Consider the following 22240-nt stretch of genomic DNA (forward strand, 5'->3'; position numbering starts at 1 on the left):
CTGGGCATAAAGGCGAAGTATGAAATCATTTGTTCAGTGTAAGGCTACCATCAGCCCAGCCTTCTCTGCATACATCTTGTTTTCTTTCCCCCAGAGCCTTGTCTGGATAGATTTCTGGCAAGCTTCTATGTGTTTCTGGCTGAGTTTTTGGAAACCCCATTAGAAGAAGAAGCAGGACTTTGGGAAATTCCAGTGCAGGGTTGTGTTCGCAGTGGTGGTGTGATGGGTATGGGTGCTAATGCACCCATATGCATGGGATGCATCGTGTATGTAAGGCGGAGCAGGAGAATGGGAACTGAGTAGCAGGAGTGATTGGAGCGGCTTCTGGCTCATGGATGAGTGGGATAAAGGGCTGAGTTTTGGAGCTGGGAGAAGGTTTGGGGCTCCAGGGAAAACTAAAGGAGAGTCTTTGGAGAGACACCAGGAAAGAATGGGAAAGCTTGAATGCTCATGAGCACTGGTGCTTGTTGGGGAAAATGGCACAACGTCTTGGAGATAACCACTGAACACAATGGCTGTAATGGGAGGTTTGATTTGAAGATAGATATACAGGCAAAGAATTGTCAAAAGCATTACAAAGAAATTCCAGGACAGGAAGAAATGCAGGTTCCTGTACAATCTGTTGGTGCATAGTGGTGGACAGTTTTATCTAGAACCCAAGAACATACAGTTAAGTCAAGTGTGTATTAGGCATCTCTAGAAAGGTAAACTGGAGACTTCATAGATACCTGAAAAGTAAATACTGTGTCCCATTACAGAATATACCTGCTTTTCTCTTGTGTCATTGTTCAGAATCACTGCTTTAAAAGATGAGGGAAAAAGCAGATTTGAGTTGAAGTAAGTCATGAGTAAGGGTAGCAGGTGTAGTGCCTCTTGCTTTTCATCATCACAGAGGATTAAAAAGTTCATTTGCATTGGTGTAATTCTTGGTACATCTTAATCACAGTCAGCGTGTTCTAAAATAAGCAAAACCTGATGCACTCTGCCCTCACACCCATTTCCATTGTGCTGGTGGTTCAGTTCTGGTGCATGTTAATTTTCTGGCTCCCTGTGCAGTTGTACAGAAATATGTTTTAAAACACGCTCATTTTTGCTTACTTTCTGTCAATTTAATGTTATGTTTGGATTTCTTTTTTTTTCCCTATTAAATAAACATGGTCTGTAGTGTTTTTATTTTGATAACCAGATAGTAGTAGCCTCTTTGACAGGGCATTAATTTAGCTTCCCTGTGGAGCACGTCTGTAGGCTGCGTAGATGAATGCTGTTCTTTTAGCTGTGACTCCAGCTAGTGCAGCATTAATGAATGTTTAAATCTATTTGATATCAGTGTGACAGCTTTGAGTATGTCAGTGTAAAGAGTGAGTATGATACTCTGCATATTTTCCCTGTGATTATTTCACTTTATGTTAAACGTAAGAAAATAAACTTTAATACTTCATTTCATACATTTAATTTAATGAAGTAAAATAATGCTGTCAGTTTATGGCAACTCCTTGAGAGAAAGATATGGGATCCACATGTTTAAAGCACTCACTTCTCTTTCCTTTTTCTTTCTTTTCCTTTTCTCCTCTTGCTGCTCACAGCTGCCAAAATAAACCCCTTTTGAGATAGACCTAAGTCAACATTGTTGGTGTGTCTCTAACGAAGCATTCCTCTTGAGGCCCCTACTTGGGTTTTATCTTTTTGTCATAGTTCTCTTTAATCTCCCATTCCAAGTTTAATGCTGGGGTCCCCTTAAGAATTTCGGCTGAGATTTAAAGTAAACAAGTTCCATTTCAGTATGCATGTGATTTTATTCCCAAAGACCTTCTGTTTGTTGGGGTAAAAAGGCAACGTGTATTACGTTCTTTTTTCTTCAATACACTTGATACTGTTTTACGTTGTGGAAAAAGTTGGCTAAAATGCAGAGAAGTGAATATTCATCAAATATACAAGCTGAACTCTTCTTTCTTATTGTTCTCTGCTCAAACTTTCTCAAACCGTGAGGATTCTTGAGTAGCTTTCTCTGTAAGTAAGATTGATGCTAGCGTCCAGCTTCCGAAGTGTATCTCTGTGGTATCATCTTTGATTAGTTCCCAACTGTATTTTTATTGGCAATTTCCAGTAAATATTAACTGGTTTTATGTAATTTTTCTTTAAAATCACAAAGTCATGTTTTTTCCTGTACATTTTTGAATATACAACTGAATTCATAGGGAATTCAATGGAGAATTCATAGGGAATCTCAGTCTCTAAATATGTGCAAATACACCCTGACTTAGAAACATTAGAGCCATTAACAGCCTTGTGTTAATGTCACTGTTCTGCCAGTTTACTAACACTATACTAAATATTACTAAATGAGAAGGATAAAATGGCAATATTTGAAGATAAGCAATATTTTAATATTCTTGGTAACAGCCTCTGGAATTCCAGCCAGGAATGTACAGCAGAGTTTTCCTGTAGGTCCCATCTTATATCAGTATCTCTTCTTTTTTGTATGTCCTCAACATAAAAAGGACATGGAACTGTTGGAACAAGTCCAGAGGAGGCCACGAGGAGGATCAGGGGACTGGAGCACCCCCCATATGAAGATAGGCTGAGAAAGTTGGGGTTGTTCAGCCTGGAGAAGACTGCATGGAGACCTCATAGCAGGCTTCCAGTATCTGAAGGGGGCCTATAGGGGTGGTGGGGATGGACTCTTCATTAGGGACTGTAGTGATAGGACAAGGGGTAAGGGGTTAAAACTTAAACAGGGGAAGTTTAGATTGGATATAAGGAAGAAGTTCTTTACTGTAAGGGTGGTGAGGCACTGGAATGGCTTGCCCAGGGAGGTTGTGAATGCTCCATCCCTGGCAGTGTTCAAGGCCAGGTTGGACAGAGCCTTGGGTGCCATGGTTTAGTGTGAGGTGTCCCTGCCCATGGCAGGGGGTTGGAACTGGATGATCTTAAGGTCCTTTCCAACCTTAACTATTCTATGATTCTGTGATTCTATTGTCAAAGTTTATATAGCAACATATATAGCTCAGCTTAGTTTGAATAGTCTATTTTAATAAAATGCCATGTGTACAGCACAGGTTAACAGATATAAAGAAAAAGGAAATGATTGGGGAAAAATAAGAACCTTGGGAACCACAAAACAGCAAACCAGCCACATCAGTAGTTTGATAATGTGAAAGTACTTAGAAAACATGCTTGAAAAGTGTCCCTGATTTTATGTAAGCTTCTTGAGTAGCTGCATACTTGTAATGCTTCTCTTTGTTTCTCAGTTTCAGGAATTGTCTTCATACTTGTCTGTCATGTGGATAGATTTTCAGCTTTGGATAAACAGTCAGCTTAGGGCAGTTCAGAATCCAAAAACTTGCTCTTGTCATCAAAAGCCAGGAACGAGGGTACAATAGCTGTCACAGGGTAAATAGTGTTGTAGGGTAAGTTACTGGTCTTGAAGAGTTCATTTTGTAATGGTCTGTTTGTTGTCTGTATGGTGTGAAACACCATATAGGTGGCAAATTCAGCCTTGTAGCATTCACTGTTTAGATTAAGCTTACCAGAATGTAAGAACAGCAAATGTGGAACCTGTGTGTATGTATCTGTCCATCTTTCTTACTCTGGAAAAAGAATGAGTGAGAACAGATGCAGGGTGGGAATAGGCACAGGTATTTAGTGGCTTGTATCCAAGTTACTGCAGTTATTGCACCCATTGCCTTAAGTAAATCTCAAAATGTGGAGTCTGATCATAAAAGACTGACAAATGCCCCCCTCCAAAACTTGTTAAATTACCTTTTCATAAGTATTCCTTTAAATATGTTTGTCTATCTAGTCACTGAGGAGATTTTACAAGTGTAGTTGTGTGATGTAATTCCTGAACATACATACATCTTTTTACCTCTGTTGTGCAAGCCTAATTAACTGTGTTTATTCCAGGTACAGTGGCTTTAACATGGTGAATTCACATAGAGTGGCTTTAGTTACTTAGAACAAGCAGTGGAAAGCTCTCCCTTACTGGTCTTTATAAATGAAAACCAACAAACTCTTGGCAAGAAGTCTTGGAGGGGAGAGCAATGCTTGAAGGTGGTTGACAGTTATAAGCCCATAGCTGTGTGATGTGTTTAGCTCTGGGCAGTTGCATCTCAAGCTAATAAACCAGAGATGCTAAATGCCTGCTGTGCACACGTTCCTGCAGAAACCCTCTAGGACAGTGAAGCTGAAGTCTCTTCAGCATCCTAAGTCAGTTAACTTTCAAACTTGAAACCAGAATTATCTCACTGATTAATACAGTGGTGTCAGAGGGAATCTGTTTGAGTGTGGTCATGGCTATGCGTTATCTAAGCAGCACTTTGTTGGCTTCTTGGATCTTGCAGGTGGCACATTTGTATATTGATGTGCAGCAGTTCATAGCTTGGATCTTGTGGCATAAACATCCACAGCTTCCTTTAGCGTGTTATACTCTGTGAGTGGAGGGAGAGATAACATTGGTGTTTAAAAGAAGGCAGAAGAGCTGGACAGAGTTAGAGATTAAGGGGGTGGGAGGGGAAAACCTGTCCCACATTTCCTCCTTTTTCTCTAGCAGTTCATAAGCCTTTTCAGACACCTGTTGGCCACTTTCCAGTATCAAAAGCAAGCTAGAAACTGTTAAATATTTCAGATAACATCTATGAAAGGAAACAGGGTTAAAACAGCTATTTTGAGTGTACACCAACTCACTGAGTTCTGAAGATAGAAGAATCCAAACAATTCAGGAGGTACCTGGGAATATCATGAGTTGGGAAAACAAAGAAATGATACTGCTTTCAGAAAGTATTTTGATGAGGGGAAGTATTCCTTTTGTAAGTGCTTCTGTGCAGACCATACGCTGAACACAGGACATAAATCTCAGCACTTCATATGCTTATATATATATTTACCTTAAATCTGAGTGATATTTAGAGATGAATTTTATTTAATCCCTTTTATGTGTTGGGTCAAGAGCATGTAGAAAGTTAATGGCAAAATAATGGCATGATAGTTCACGGATATTGAGCATGGACCTTGGCTGTCTTCCGTTTTGTCTTTCACTTATTATCTTAACCTGGTTTACACTTAACCTGAGGTATTTTATTTACACAAGGGACACTATGAAAAAAACCTTCTGAAACACTAAGATTTTCTTATACTGAGTGAAAAACAGATGGGTAAGAATAGGTAGACAATATTTGTAGGAAGCTGTTTGCTTCTTAGTAGTTGTAAGACCTCATAGGAAGCAAGTGCCATAACTGTTTTCTCCTTGGAAACAGTTTATCATTAGTTATTTCTGTTAATGCTTCACATTGATAGGGAAATAAACAGAAAAGAGGTGAAAGCTGGCAAATTATCTCATTGCTTTGGTCAGTTTAAAGGTTGTTGGGGCACTGGCACAGGGTGCCCGGAGAAGTGGTAAATGCTCCATCCCTGGCAGTGTTCAAGGCCATGTCGGACACAGGGGCTTGGAGCAAGCTGCTCTAGTGGAAGGGGTCCCTGCCTGTGGCAGGGGTTGGAACTGGATGAGCTTTAAGGTCCCTTCCAACCCAAACCATGCTGTGTTTGCATCATTATTAATCTCATTAATAATTAATCATTATTAATCTTTGGATCATTATTAATATCATAATCTTTTATTTGTTTAAATGGATTCAAGTAAAAATGTGATTATGAGGTGGGAGTGAATTTGTGCAGGTTGGTTTTGGGCGAGGGTGTTTGTTTTCCTAAAGTCTTTCAGGCCTTCCACAGACAGATCTCATGTGAGTGGCATGGATTCAATCCCAAACAGATTCAGATGTCCCCACTCACCTTGTGGGCACAGCGCAGCACGGTCCAACCTCCCACTGTGAAAACAAAGCAGCTCCAGTTACTTGCAAGGACTCTCCCAGGGATGGATAAAGTCCATTTCTGTTTATGTAATGAAATCAGGGAGCAGGGGTCTGCTGTAGTATTCTGCTGATGGGATTCCAGCGGGGTTGTCTTTCAATGCAAAGACTGAATTTAATAAACCCGTACCCCTGCATGCTCTTTCTGAGCCCATGCTGCCCCGCTCTAATGGATTGCTGTGCAGTATTTGGGGTTACTTTATTTACCTAGTCAGAGAGCTTCTTTTTAGGCAGCTGGCTGGAAATGGAGCTGGAGGAAGTCTTAATTCACTTTTAATAAAAGATCAACGGGTTTATTGTGAAAGAATAGATCACAGATGTAAACCCTACCTGATAAAAGAATTAAGTGTGTGTTTAACCCTCCTATTTTGTTTTTTCAGTGCTACTGGTGCTTGACCTTCTTTGTTTTTGTGGCTATTCTCTTTCTGGGTAGTTTTACATTTGAAATGTTACTCACACTACAAAAACAAACTCTGCTGGTGTTTTTCATCTCATGTGCTTACCAGATCCCTCAGATTTTGCGAAGTATTTCAGAAGTAATCTCCAGCTAAAGTCTCATTAAAACCTTTGCCCTTCCCATGGAACAAAAGTTCAGAGACATTCTTGGTCGATTCTGATTTGGAAAGTGTAAAACAATATCATGGTGTGAAGTATTCCTTTAGGTTTCACAGCTTCACTGTAAAATAGAGTTCCAGAAGCTTCCAATTAAAATAATAGACTCATAGGATAGTTAAGGTCGGAAAGGACCTCAAGATCATCCAGTTCCAACCCCCCTTCCCACAGGCAGGGACACCTCACACTAAACCATCTCACCCAAGGCTTCGTCCAACCTGGCCTTGAACACTGCCAGGGATGGAGCATTCACAGCTTCCCTGAGAAACCCATTCCAGTGCCTCACCACCCTCACAGGAAAGAACTTCCTCCTTATATCCAATCTAAACTTCCCCTGTTTCAGTTTGAACCCATCACCCCTTGTCCTATCACTACAGTCCTTGATGAAGAGTCCTTCCCCAGCATCCTTGTAGGCCCCCTTCAGATACTGGGAGGCTGCTATGAGGTCTCCACGCAGCCTTCTCTTGTCCAGGCTGAACAGCCCCGAATTTCTTATCCTGTAAGGGAAAGCACCTTAAAGGCTCTTTCTTTTATGTTATATAGGAGGGAAAATGCCCCAAATAGTGAAAGTGAAATGTCTTGGAGGCATTTTTAATTAAACAGTCACATTTATACTGCAGTAAGTTGACTTGATAGAAGAAATCACATACTCAGGAATTTATTACCTATACTAATTTTCAATATTGCTTTTTAAATCAAGCCATTTGATAGATTAGTCAGTATTTATAAAGATGCACTTTATTCCTTTTGTTTTCTTTATATCTTTCTTCTACCTTGTGCTCTCCTGCTTCTTGAACAAAGCAGTTTGGATGTTTTCCCTCTGTTTCAAAGGAGGGATTGACTAGGATAGGTAAAGGTATAGAATAGCTTACATGAAAGGATGCAGTACAGAGTTTAGGTCCCTTCAGTCTGGTGGAGGTACCATCATGTATAAAATCATGAGCAACATGGTGATAATGCAGTGATTGTTCACTGCATTTCTGGACTAGAGGTAGCAATGGACTAAAGTTTGCAGATTGAAGGAAGTCAAAGCAGTTGTTCAGGATTATTGAATGCATCATTACTAAAGTTACCTGGTTGGGGAAAGATCTGTATTGCAAAGTGTTGGAGGTCAAGAGAGCATTGGCAGAATAACACTATGTGTTTACACTGTTCTTTTAGTCTTTGCTGAGTAGATGGCTGTGAGAGATGCAATATTTGACTATTCTGTGAACATCCACTATGACCTGCAGTGGCTGTTCCAAACAGCTCAAAATGTGCCTGTATTCTGTCTCCAGAAGGGTGTTTCTGGATGTCCATGAAAATCTTAAACAGCACCAACTCCAATGAAATTTAAGGAAAATGTATTCTTTATTTCCAAAACCATTTCAAAATAGCCCATTTTATGTCTTGTTGGATATTTCTTGACAAAATATACAGACAGAAATACGTGCAGCTGTACATGGGCAGAGTGCATTTCAGCAGCAGGTGGTACTGGATTTAAGATGCTGAAACATAAGATAGGTGCTTAGGGATGGTCTGTAAGATGATACCATTTGTTGAAAGATTTGTGGTCTAAGTATTGCCAAGATGGTCTGGACAAGCATAAACAGTGCTACTGTGCAAGAGCTGTTATAGTACGAGATAAAAGAAAGCAAAATGTTTTCAGTTATGGAATTTTACCATCGATGGAATTACTTGTGAGATGTGGGCGAATTGAATCTGGAGCCAAAGAGAAATCTTTTTCAAAACCAGTTTTGCAAATCTGATGAAGTTCGATGGTGATAAATAGCTCTGGAGCAGCACCCTTCAGGAGATCCCTTTTCTATTTTGGATTTACGTTAGGTGTATACTGCAAATCAGCCATAGTAAGAGTGACAATGAATGTAAGTAATACTCTTAGAGGCAATTTTTAATATTATGCAGTTGTTTTACAATGAATAATGAAATGTGACTATTTTTCATAAAGTAAAGCTGCTCCTGTACATGAGGCAGAATCTGGCTGGGATCTCAGGTTCAGTTGTTTTCACAATCCAGAAATAAGGGAAAGGAGGCAAAAATAAGGTGAAGTGGATTCATAGTTATTTTCACATTGAGTTTTTTGTAAGAAAGGAAGCAAATTGAGAGTAACTACTTAGGGGTGGGGAAAGAAAAGGCAGAAGCCCTTGGAAATCGTTGCATTTGATTTAACAAATTCTGTGGATTCCCTTTTTAATTCTATCAGTACAGACACAGCGCCAATGTTCTTCAGTGGGAAATGCTGCAGTATGTCTATGTGCTACCACTTCCTTCCTGGAATGAGTCATGGGATGTGGGTTTAACCAGTAGTGTAAATAAAATGCCTTTACGGGAGAAATAGCTGACTTCTAGTGTGTTTGGATAGAGAGGATATTGAAGATCATCAATGACTTGTTTAATTTTTACCTTCTAATTACCCTGTGTGTCATCACCGCAGCTTCATGTATCTTCAGGGGTGTTTATTAACAAGATTCTAAATTTGAAGGAAGGAAAACATCTAAAGGAAGTCACCTCAGAACTATTTCTTCCTCTTTCCCTCCTAAGTAGGGTATTTGGTTGCCCAAAATTAATACTGAACCTACAGTGATGGACTGGATAATCAATTCTTGCCATTACTCTTTTGCCCAGTACTAAAGCTCTTTCTTGTTATAACCAAACTAGTAATCCTGCAGTGCAGTTAATTTTATACATAGAATCATAGAATCATAGAATTGGGTTGGAAAGGACCTTAATATCATCCAGTTCCAACCCCGCTGCCGTAAGCAGGGACGCCTAACACTAGACCATGTTGCCTAAAGCTCTGTCCAGCTTGGACTTGAACACTGCCGAGGATGGAGTGTTCACAACTTCTCTGGGCCACCTGTTCCAGTGCCTCACCACCCTCACACTAAAGAACTTCTTCCTGATATCTAACCTAAGCTTCCCCTGTTTCGGTTTAAACCCATCACCCCTTTTCCTATGACTACAGTCACTGATGAAGAGTTCCTCTCCAACATCCTTGTAGGCCCCCTTCAGATGTTGGAAAGCTGCTCACAGGTCTCCACGCAGCCTACTCTTCCCCAATTTTCTCAGCCTGTCTTCATACAGGAGGTGCCAGCCCCTTCTTATCCTCGTGGCCTCCTCTGGACTTGCTCCAACACCTTCATGTCCTTCTTATATTTGGGACACCACAACTGCACACAGCACGTTCCATTTTACGGCAGAATATGATGTTATAGGAGTAATGGGGAAATTTAGACTAGGGCAGCATGTGAAATAATTTTCACGTGTTGGACTCACAAATGTGTTGCATTTCAAGATGCAGGGGCAGTGTCTTTGTAGGAAAACTGTAAGTGATTGAGCAGACTTTACTTATAGCTCTGAGTGCATCCATAAAACTAGAAAAGACTAAATTGCCACCTTGTACTTGCTGTGCTTAAGCAACAGATCTGAATGATGCTGTCTTGGCTATTTCTGCCGCTGTTGCCAGTTGAGAAAATGTCTTTAAATCAACAAGAAATGATGTTCTATTTTTTCTTTTTTAACTGACTGAAAAGGCTTATTTTTTTCTCCCCAGGTCCTTAAATTGTTTCATTTGAGTAATGGTGACTAAAAGTGTTCTTTAAGCATTACCTTCACATACCTTTCAACTGTTTCTGTTTAGATAGCGTAATGCTTCAAAGTGGTTTATTTAATAATGTCATTTCCATTCCTTGGGTTTAGAGGATTTTCTAAGGCCTGGAGGTTTAAGCTTCTGCATGGAATGGGAGGGATATTGTTTTAATTTAATATAAAAATTTACATTTAATTAAAAATAGCAAAAATAACCTCAAAAAGCAGCATCAGTAGTTACAAGGAATGTTTTTCAAATGAGAAAATGAGAGTCATACAGACTCATTTTGTAAAACTACATCAGGTATGTGACAGTGCTCAGCATGAAGCCTGGTTTGGGTTTGGTTGGGTTTTTTCATGTGGACAGTTATGATTTTGTTCTTATCACAGGTAATTTTTGTATTTCTTACTCAACAATTTACAGTTAGTGGGAGTTACATAGTAAAAAAATGTTAGTTCTACTGTAAATATCATAGAATCCCGGCCTGGTTTGTGTTGGAAGGGACCTTAAGCTCATCCAGTTCCAACCCCTGCCATGGGCAGGGACCCCTTCCACTAGAGCAGCTTGCTCCAAGCCCCTGTGTCCAACCTGGCCTTGAACACTGCCAGGGATGGGGCAGCCACAGCTTCTCTGGGCACCCCCTGTGCCAGCGCCTCAGCACCCTCACAGGGAAGAGCTTCTGTCTAAGAGCTCATCAGTCTCTCTGGCAGGTTCAAGCCATTTATTCCCCTTGCCCTGCCCTTACAGGCCCTTGTCCAAAGGCCCTCTCCAGGTTTCTTGTAGCTCCTTTAGGTACTGGAAGCCTGTGAAGATTCAAACCTTAAGAGAACAAAAGGAACTGGGAATCTCTGCAAACGTTAAAGAAAGGTTCTTCTGATTCTCCAAAATTGGGTATTGTTGAATAAGATTTTGTCTACCAGAACAGCAAAGCTTGTGAATGCAACTTACAAAATCAAGTTCTTATCACCAGATTGTAGCCACAGTGACTATCTATGTCCCTTCCCAAACCTTGGTCAAGGCCACCTTACCTTTTTTTCACAGTAGATGTTGGAATAAAAATCAAGTTGACATCAAGCTGATCAACTTCATTTCCTATTTAAAGTATTTGACGAGAAGAACTCTTAGTTGCATCAACTGCAGTGTGAATCCTTATAATGCCCATTCTAATGCTGTTCCTTCAAGACCTGTATAATTGAGAGCCTTAAACTTTTTCATTCTGTTTTGTGTATGTCTTTTTCAAGCTGGTAAGTATAAGGAATTTTCAGTTTAAAAATGGATTTGATATTGTCACCATATGGCTCTACACATTGGGAGGGTATGGAGAAAATGAATAATGGCTCAAAGATAGAGTTTTGACTCAGGTTACGGGCTGGTGAATAATCTTATTTCAAATCAAAGGAAGATCTGATTCAAGGAGGTTATTATTGCTGAGGTGGTGATTTTTCACTGCAGCTGAAGGGAAAATAATGATGGCTGCTTAATTTCTGGGAATGTCTGCAAAGAATGCCTTTTTAATAAATCAAGGGAAAATGGTAGCATTTCACTAATCGTTCATTACCTGTAAGCTTTTCCAGGAAAAACTCCATGAATTACAAAGAAAATGCTGCTATTTAAGTAACAGTGACCAAAATGCTTCATCACAAATGCAATAAAAAGAGCATCCTTCTCACTTTTAAGTGATTTCTTCTATTAGGGCTTTTGATTTGGTGTCCATTGTTTGCTGGAATTGCCACCACTCGAGATGAGCTGCTTTGGAGGTGCTGAGTTTTTTAGTGTCGGCACCAGCTCAGCAGAGCTCTAGAGGATAACTTAAATACCGCGTTTCAGTCAGCAAAGCCAAAACCTTTCCAGTTCTTCTTGGATACCATAAAAATGTGTTATGTTAATTTTATGTTTTCATCAAGTGCCAAGGCTGAGTTTGTATTCCTGAGGTGGTGCTGAAATTACTGAAGAAGTAAGGCTGTGATTTCAGCTTCAGTGAAGCCGTTTCTGACTCATTTGGTGTAGATTAGATTAAAACTATTCCTTGTTCATGGGAAAATCTGGAAAGGTTTAGCCAGAGTGTTCTTGTGCAACTGATACGATGACTCTCTTTTTCTCCTTGTTTTTATTTCTCTCCTTTCTAGGGTCAGTACAGGCCCTCTGACTTGTTGTGCCCAGAGACATACATCTGGATGCCTATTGAGCAATGTCTCCCGCTGCTTGAACACTCAAAGTACTGTCGATTCAACCAGGATGGAAAAGCAGGTGAGTTTATAAATAGTGCTAAGCCTATACATTGTCTGTCTTGTTTTTATAGTGTATTGATGTCACCTGATGCTGAAGCATTATGGAAATTTTCCCTGTAAAGGACAAAAAGTATAAAATTCACAATTCCATTAAGCCTTAGTCAAAAGAGAGCAATACAGTGTTAAGTGCATCCTGTTTTCCAGACTAGGTATAGTTTAAAATAGCACCTATTTCTGCCTTGAGAATAATTTGTTATTCTGTGCATGAATAAAACAAATCAAATAATTGTTCCTCCCTTACATTCCAGTCAGGTGAATGCATAAAGAAAGGGAATTAGAATTAATACAGGAAGGTGAAAGGGCTGGAGAAGCTTAGAGGTATCAAGTGCTTTTGTTAAGAAACAAGCTGGCAGGTTTAGTTTAACAATCTGTCAGTGAATTTGAAGAGCGCAATGAACAGCAGAAACACCTTAAATGTCTTGAAGTAGATGAGAAATAGGTTTTTACATTCTGTAAAGTAGGTACTTTGTGATTTGCCAGCATGGAATAGTGGAAAATATTACTGACCAGAACATAATACAGGAATGATACTGTAAAACAATGCAATTGAACAGAAAGAAATACATGGACTTGTAGCTACTGACTCTGTGGGCTGAGTGCAGGCCCTGAGGGAGCTGTGTTAGAGATGCTTGGTGTGGTGCTTGGATGGAAAGGAAAAACTGATCAGCTGTTTTCTATTAATTGCAAATTGCTGAATATCCTTTTCCTGAGATTTTCTCTTTCTCTAGTGAACAGCAGTTGGGAAAGGCTGTGGTATTGTTCAGAAATGTCAGTGATTAAGCTCAAGAGTATGTAACACCATGGTCTGTTTCTAGCCATCAAAATACAGATTTGGCTGTCTCTGAGTGGTCTTCAACAACTGCTTCTTTCTCTTTACTTTCATGGCTATGGTTCAATACAGTTTTCATTCACTACCTGTTAAGTGTTGAAAGGGGAGGGTGGAGGTACATTAATGGAATTTGGAGGGAGATGACTGACCCTTCAGCAGGTTTGTGAACTTCTGCTTGAGTTCCTTGCTTTTCCTTCTCCTTTGTGTGCTACTGCTTATGCTGTGACTTGGTTGCTCCGCTGGAACGTTGTAAGAACCACAAAACTGAGGTTCAGATACAGATACTGATTTAAAAGTTTTAGTAGCAGAATCAGCTTAAATGTGCAAAGAGCATAGAATGTTCTTCAGTGCTGGTTGTGCAGGTGGACATTTGAAGTGGTGGGAAATTGACTGGGGAGCATGCTTGAGTCCTCTCTGGAAAGAGCATTTATCACCATGGGACAAGCTCAGTGTGTAAGAGATGTAAATGGGTGGCACACCATGTCTTGATTAACTAGAATAATCATTAGGTTGGTGAGAGGATATTGGAAGCAAATTACAAGGTAGGAGGAAGAAGGGAAATGGTGTTGGGGGCCAATGATGTTCAAGATACTCTTGGTATTCAGAGAGTGTAAAAATGACAACTAAACTACTGCCTTTGAAGTTGTGAACCCCAAACAAGCAAAGGGGCATCATCATCATCTCAGTTCTTTTGAATTCCTGTGGCATGCCATGCACGTGGGAATGCCAGGGTCTAAAACTTTGCAGCATTATCAGCACATAGTCTCTCACTCCAGACATTACTGGAACCATGACATATGCCCTGTGGCTTAAAGAAATTAAAACACAGCTACACGTTGAAATGCATTGGGCCTGCTGTGAGCTTATCGTCATTTGAGGTTTAAGTGGCTGCTAGCTCCAAGGAAGCTATTTCTCAGCTGTAAAATCAGTCTCCTTCTTCTTTACTCTCCACAATAGTAAGTAATAGGAATTTAATGAAGCTACAGTGACTTTTAAAAAGAGCATCAGGAATGATCATGTGCTTTATTCCTCTTGAATCAGCTTTCTGTTATACTGCCCATAATTATGTCAGTTAGGCAGATTGTGTTCTATCAGGAGTGGGGCTTCCAACATAGAAACTGAGGGCAAGAACCAGTCAACCACTGGGGGAAATAGTGCAACTTGCATTGCTGCCTGGGGCAATGAAACAGTCCCTGGAAATGGTCATCTTTTAGTATTGTCTGTAATGCCAGAACATTTCTGAAACATTACCTCACACTAGCTTGATGATCGTGTTTGGTAACTTTGAACTTCTTTTCCCTCCCTTTAAAAGAGTAAAAAAACCCCAAGCTAATAAATGTACCAGTTGCAGGTTATAAAAATGCATCATAGAGCAGCAATGAGTGCTGCTTCAGAGAGAACCATCCAAGTCTCTTCAAGAGGACAAGGATTTCTGAGTATCCATGCACATTACACTGCAGAGCTCTTTCCTATAATCAGATTTATTTTTTTCTTTTCTGGAAGAAAGAACAGAAAAAGAAAAACAAAGTGCTGAATTTATTTTAAAGTATCAGACAATATTAATTGATATTTGCAGAGCAGTTTTGCCTGGTTTGCATTATGTGGTTGTTCCAAGCTTGTGCATTTTCAAATGGTGTTTAAAGTGTATTGTTTTCCATCCCCCTCTTCTGATGTCTGGTACTTTTGTTAACAGTTTGAGAATGAAGAAGAGGACGGGCAAAACTAAACAGAGTTCTTAACTCTTTATAGCACAGAGACAAGTCTAGAAATGTGTCTAACAGTTAATAACTTAAAAAAGCAATCCCAAGAACCAGAATAACTGTATTGTTTAGGATGGCAAATCATGGGCACCTGGTGATTGAACCAGGTCCAACTCTTCACTACTTCTGGCCAGTGTAATGAGATCCAACCTTACTTAACCTCAAAACTCTGCAGTCACACAAAGACAGCAATGAGGTCTTGTGTCAGCAAACACCCAAATGTGATAAATAAACTGCTAGTGGGTCCTTTATGTGCAGTTCCTAACATGTATTGAAAAATATCAGCTACTTCAGGAAAAAAGCATGCATCGAAACACTCAAACAGTGTTGATAGAATCACAGAATGGTTTGGGTTGGAAAGGATCTCAAGATAACCCGGTTCCATGGGCAGGGACGCTTCACACTAGACCGTCTTGCCCAAGGCTCTGTCCAAAATGGATTTGAACACTGCCACGGACGAAGCATTCACAGCTTCCCTGGGCAACCAATTCCAGTGCCTCACCACCGTCACGGGAAAGAACTTCTTCCGTATATCCAACCTAAACTTCCCCTGTTTAAGTTTTAACCCATTACCCCTTGTTCTATCACTACAGTCCCTGAGGAAGAGTCCCTCTCCAGCATCCTTATAGGCCCCCTTCAGATACTGGCAGGCTTCTATGAAGTCTTCACACAGCCTTCTCTTCTCCAGGCTGAACAGCCCCAACTTTCTTAGCCTGTAAGGGAAAGACCCTTTTATATTATATATCTTTTATATTATATAGGAGGGAAAATGCCCCAAATACTGAAAATAAAATGTCTTGGAGGTGCTTAAGTCCCCTGATCGCTATTAGTGGTTAATAATAAAAGTCACTTATAGATAAATACAGAGATTAATAGATAAATAAAATAATAGATTCTTTGGATACTAATGCATTCTGAATATTGAGGTGGTGCTAAACTTCATTTAACAGGCTATTAGATGGAAGCACAGATAGAGTTATATTAAGAAGTTAATTAAAAGATTGCTTTACAGATAAATACTTGTCAGTGACTTTGACAACATACCAAAGCTGGTGATCGAAATTCATTCACATGATGGTGTCTGCTGACATATTCCTGGGTATGGTCTGTTTGTCCTATGAGTTATCTTCCTTCTCTCAAAGCAGTCTTCAGGGTTTTACTTTGTTGGTGCTTTCATCTGCAGCTTTGTCCACAGAACAAATGCAGTATGAAAAGAATTACAAATAATGTACTTGGCATCCCGGCAATGCTTTTATCCTTCCACTGACCATTTTTTCCTGACAGTAATCCAGTGCCATGTCTTTTTCTAACATCTGTTGAGATTTTCAGTTTGTTTCAGCCTGAGAAAAATATGTTCATGAATAAAATCATTGTGAAAATCTACTTTTGGGATGATAGTTAAATCAGTGGGAAACCTCAGTTCTTTATTCCCATCAGCACTGGACTGTCAAGACTTTAAAGAAGCAACTTCAGATACGGGCAGATACAATCTCAATGTGGTGGCTTCAAAGCCTTGATAGTTTTATGGTCTTCTGACTGTGTCATACATGTGGGGTGCACATTGTGCCAGCCAGGGTGAACAGGGTGCTGTTACCCACGTGAAAAAGGTAGGCTTGATCTGAATTGCCTGTGCCAGTCTCAGTGGTGGAAGCAGCTTCCCATCTCCCTGTGTCCACTGCTTTGAGCAGAAGCTTCTAGTAGTGCAGATCAAAAAGGACTTTTCTTGCCTTGACTCATTTGTTTGCTGAAGTTGATATATTGCCTGAGCTGATACACATCTGTTCAACTTCCTGTATATCTAATAATAGAGTGAAATCAAAATGGAATCAAATGCAATACATTAATTGAAATGAAAGTACTTAAGTGTTGAAATATACACTTAACAAAGGCATACATAGTCTCCTCTGTTGGCTTTGTGTGTTCATGGAGACAAGACACTCTTTGCTCCAAAGTGTCTTAACTCAAACCACAATGGATGCAAACAGATGGTATAAAGAAACTTCTGGTTTGTCTGGTCAAGTATAGTAATAGACTAAATTATAGTAGCATAGTAATAGACTAAACTCTATGAATTTTCTTATAAACAACACAGTGAAGGAGAGTTTCAAAGAGGGATCTAAGGAAGTACATTAATTATCTTTTAGAGGTTATGGATAAGTCTTTTGCAGCATGAGAGGTGTAGGAGAAATGAAGAATACCGGAGACACAAAGGAGCTTCCTTTGAAGCAGTTTTGTTTCCTTGAACTTCCTTTGGCAGTTCATACAAAACTACTGATTTTAAATATAAATGGAGACCTCATAGCAGCCTTCCAGTATCTGAAGGGGGCCTTTAGGGATGCTGGGGAGGGACTCTGCATCAGGGACTGTAGTGACAGGACAAGGGGTAACGGGTTAAAACTGAAACAGAGGAAGTTTAGATTGGATAAAAGGAGGAAGTTCTTTGCTGTGAGGGTGGTGAGGCACTGGAATGGGTTGCCCAGGGAAGTTGTGAATGCTCCATCCCTGGCAGTGTTCAAGGTCAGGTTGGACAGAGACTTGGGTGGCATAGTTTAGTGTGAGGTGTCCCTGCCCATGGCAGGGGGATTGGAATTGGATGATCTTAAGGTCCTTTCCAACCCAAACCATTGTGTGATTCTGTGATTTGGTAGCTGATCCATGCTTTCCATGCATGGAAAGACAGGAAAGTAAATTTTGCAGTAGTTCATACAGGGAGAATGATGAGGACTTGACAAGAACAGAAGAAAGCTGTTGAAATAAGTAACGGTAAGATTAAAACTTGAAAGTCCATCTAGATATTTGTAGGGATGAATGAGGCTAGTTTTTAGATCCACTACGTAGAAAAAAAGCTAGATATGAAAACCCAAAGAGGTCACAAAGCCAGTCATATGCCATAAATTTGCCAGTGCCTAACAGTTCAGCAACCACTTTCCTCTCACTCTTCTTGATGCAGACCAGACATTGCATCTGTCATCTCCACGTAGCAATAAAGACCTTGCCTTCTTCCAGGAGAGGCGTGGAAGTCCTTAGAGGAATTGAGGCTTTAGACTTTTTCCAGCTGGTCTGAGCCAAAATGACGATAGGCATTGAAGTCAAGCGAAGATAATTTGTCTTTTCTGTGCTTTTCAATGATCTGCCTGCAGCCACCCAGGAACTGGTGGGGCTACATCTACACAAAAGGCAGATGGTGAAATCCAAGGTCTTCTAAATTGCCTTGTGTTCACATACAAGTCTTAGCCTTTGGAAACCCCCCCAAAACCAAACCAACACATACACTAAAATTGGTGCCTGAGCTCTGCTTTCCAGGAGTGCCAGAGTCCTGGCCACTGCACATAGCTGTGTAGAGGTCAGAATTTAAAGTGAGAGGTCTCCTTTCAGTCTTGCAAGAATCACTGTTAAATAAACCCCATTCAACCTTACGAACAAAGTTGATACCAAATCACTGTTTGAACTAAAGACAATTAAGATTTACACTCTTCTTCTGTAGTAGTTTTATAACTTTTGTTGCAAGATTTTATCATTTATTTAAAGCTTCTGGAAATAAAAGCTGAAAAAAAACCTTTTTTTCCCCTTCAGAAATAAATCTTTCTGAGCTATTACAGAACTAATTCCATTTTCTTTGCTGCATACAAGATGACAGTTTCCACAGCTCTGCAGCATTGTTATTCTGCACATAAGAAGCTAGAGCAGCAAAACCAAGCAACATGCCCAGTGTTTAATAACTTCTGAATCCTTTTACTAGTGACTTGATTATGTAACTTAATGCTTCGTGCATGAAACTTAGGGTTGTTAGTTCTAGTAAATAGAATTCACCTAGAAATCTGCAGGTTTGGGCAGTTCATACAAAAGTATTGATTTTAAATATATATTTGTGTGGATAGTGCTTTCACCAGAAAGCAACTGTTTCAATAATGTTGATTTCTAGTGCTGTGTTTTACAAAACCTGTAATTTTATGCACAGTTTAGATACTATTCCTTGCTAATGAAAAGGGCATATTTCAACCATGTTTTACATTTATTGTGAAGGCAAATATTTGATTTTTTCGTTCCACATCAAGTCCAGTGGCTGTTTAATTTTAAGATATATTAAAATAATATAGAGTATTAATATGATCCTGGTCTTGCTTCTCTTCCTTCTGTGAATGGAAAAGCCAGGGTTACGTATTTATATTAACAGAGTGAACTGTGGTTGCCATTTGGTCACGTCTCATAGTGTAGATCCTTGGCAAACTGATGGGTACGTGTAGGGGTGCAGCTTCAAATCTACTCAGATGGATTAATGCGGAAGACAGTATCCATTCATGTTTATAAGGGTCGTTGTGATGCAGATTAATGTTTATAAGGAGAAATGCAGTGAAGTTCTTGAGACGATGAAAATGTGGTCACAAAACCCTCACAGATGGAAAACATTAAACAAACTGTTTAGAACTGTGCAATCATCTGATTAGGGAGAAATTGCTGGTGTGCTCTAACCAACTGCTGTTTATAATTCTTTAAAGATACAGTGTTGTGTACTTTGGCAAGGTAGGAAACAGTTTAAGTAAGTTTTGGTAAATCATGATCTAAATTCTTCTAAAGAACTAACTTTCCACTATGTTATCAGAGCTATTGGTAATAAATGTAAAGTCTATAATCAAGAAAAAGAGAGATTTATCCGTTCTTTCTAGCAGCTTCTTTCGAAGAGATACATCTTACAAGTTTGTATCTGTTTCTAATTAGGTTTATAAACACTTAGAATCATCAGAATGCAGATTTCTAAATCCAGTGTGATCCTTGAGCATACAAGATATTTAAACAACGAAGATAGTGCCAAGAAGGTATAGCCAGATGCAATTTTCCCTTTTCTTTTTAGTATGTTTGGATTAAATTGAAAGGACTGTCATGGGGTTTTAGCCTCATACACGAAAATACGCTCAACTATTCCACTGCTTCTGTAACAGAAAGGTAGTGCTGTTAACTCAACTGGTGGCTCCTAAAAACTGGCACTGCATAAATTGGTGTGTGGGGGTTAGAAATGACACTGAACCATGAGCTCTGCAGCGGAGTCTCCCAAAACAATTGCAAGGACAGAAAGGTCTTTAAAATGTGATTTGAAGTATGGTCATAATATGAACTTCATTTTGCATCCTTCTAGCAAATCTCAATCTTTCCTAAATATTTCTGATTTACAGGTTTGTATTTATTGATATTCTAAAGAGATCTTCTGACATATATGTAGCAGAGTAAACCAATGTCCCTTGAGAAGCACCATTGTCTGACTTGGAATTACAGAATCACAGAATGGTTTGGGTTGAAGGGACCTTAAAGCTCACCCAGTTCCAACCCCTGCCATGGGCAGGGACAACTTCCACTAGAGCAGCTTGCTCCAAGCCCCTGTGTCCAACCTGGCCTCGAACACTGCCAGGGATGGGATAACCACAGCTTCTCTGGACACCCTGTGCCAGTATCTCCAGGTCTGCTTCTAGTGGAGTTCATGAAACAATTGGCTGGGACTTCAGAATTCCCAAAAGTGTGTTTTAATCCAGAATGACTGTTATAAAAATTGTGTAATGAACGGATGTATCTTGAAATTACTTATTTTATTTGAGGACTTTGCTTGGAAAATAAAGATACCCTGACATACTTCTCCCATTGGAGAGATGGTTGTGTGCTGTGCTGAAGATACTTCTTCACCATTTGAATCAATATTCAATACTTATATTGATTGAATATTGCCTCTCTAGAAGAAGAATTATGCTTTTTTTTGATGGCTGGACCAGAAGTGAACTCATTGGTTGGTGAAGATTCAGGGGAATGTGGGGAAGGTCAAGGAGTGCCAAATCTTGTAGGACTCATTTTCCATATGCAGAAGGTGTTAGAAACATGAGAACAGAACTGAAAAATGAAATAATATGGGATAAGCAGGGAGATCATGCAGATTCGGGCCATGCTGAGGATAACCAGCATATGGGCTTCATTTCAAAACGCGATAAAAGTTAAAAGCTGTAATTAGCTGCAGATACAGAGCAGCTGTGGAAGCGACACCGCAGGCATGTGCCTTGCTCAGCCACACGCCACCAGCCACCATGGCAAACTTTTTCCAGGGTCAGACCTTTTGTAACGGCCCTGGGTGCCTCAGAACATGATTACTGGCTGTCCTGGTGACATCATCCCAACTTCTCACATGGAACATAATTGCTTCCATGTTTTAATTAATTTAGCCAGCAAATTGATTGCTGTAATCTGATTTATATGGTCGATAAACTACTGCCAATTGCTTCAGGTTTTTTGCCTATTTCATGGAAACGTTTGCAATTGGAAATGTCAGCTTGACTCTTGTATTTCTGTTTCTTCCTCCTCATTTATCAATCTTTGAGATTTCTTTGATTTTCCCTTCTTTTTGGAAGATCCTTTTACTGCTTTCTGCCATTTTCATTTCTATGAAGTTCAAATATTTTATTAAATGGTATTTAACTCATTTAGTCTTTCACATTTTTTCCTTTTCCATCCCATTTTTTGGAGCTGCAACTCCTTAAAGCATAACCCTCATAGTTTTGTATTGTCTTTTATCCCATTGGTTGTACTGTCATTGCAAGCTGGGGGCTCATTATTGCATTTTGCTGTTAGTTTGAAGTGTCATTAAAACCTGGGATTAAAAGTTTCTGGAAGTCTGGTTGAAAATGGAATTCTAGGAAGCTTCCTTGTGAAAGCCTGAAGTCATCTTTAGCTGCCCCTCACTGTCAGCTGGCTCAGGGTCAGTCCCTAGGGTTTTTCCTTCAGAAAAAGACATAAAACAGCTAAAAATTTTTATTCTTGCACAAGTGTGATGAAAATCAGTATCTGAAAATATGTTTATAAAATAGAATCAAAAAAGCTCATCCAGAATTGCTGAAACTCCGTTGATTTTGATTAATATTTCTAGCCCATCCACGGAGAATGCCTTTAATTCCCTGGAAGCAAGTTTATAATCCAGAGGGTGAGGGTAACTATTAAAGTTGCAAAGTGCTTTTTCTTCATTTGTGCAGTGCAAAATGACTCCCAAAATCTATGAGGCAATAACTCTTTTTCTTCAATTTTAGCTGCTGTAATTTGACATGAAAAATAAAGACTAAAGCACTTTTACATGCCATAAATGGCAGCTTTGGAATCATTGGAAGTTACAGAAATTCACGTTCTTGGAAGGAGGTCAGTACACCTCCTTAGTCACTATTTGTGTGACAAAGCTTAGAGTACCTCTTCGTGTCATTTCACAGATGGAAAATCACTGATTTTAGTGGAGTCCAGGATTTGGCTCCTTGGGTGAATCTTACTGAATGACAAGGTGT

The 22240-nt window shown here is 39.7% G+C and overlaps 1 protein-coding gene across 12 annotated transcripts in view; it reads left to right on the forward strand.

The window, feature by feature from the left end:
- The window catches only part of ATE1 (arginyltransferase 1), an 87534-nt gene that overhangs the window by 51633 nt on the left and 13661 nt on the right, over positions 1-22240 (forward strand). For all 12 annotated transcript variants that reach the window (XM_061364174.1, XM_061364184.1, XM_061364171.1 and 9 more), the window contains one exon: positions 12189-12309. In XM_061364174.1, the coding sequence (XP_061220158.1) occupies positions 12189-12309 (121 nt within the window). The remainder of the gene's footprint in view (positions 1-12188; positions 12310-22240) is intronic.

The sequence above is a fragment of the Neopsephotus bourkii genome, unplaced genomic scaffold (genome assembly GCF_033783945.1).
Source record: "Neopsephotus bourkii isolate Nb327-2 ecotype Australia unplaced genomic scaffold, CSIRO-AGI_Nbou_v1 NB_1189, whole genome shotgun sequence".
Lineage (NCBI taxonomy): Eukaryota > Metazoa > Chordata > Aves > Psittaciformes > Psittacidae > Neopsephotus > Neopsephotus bourkii.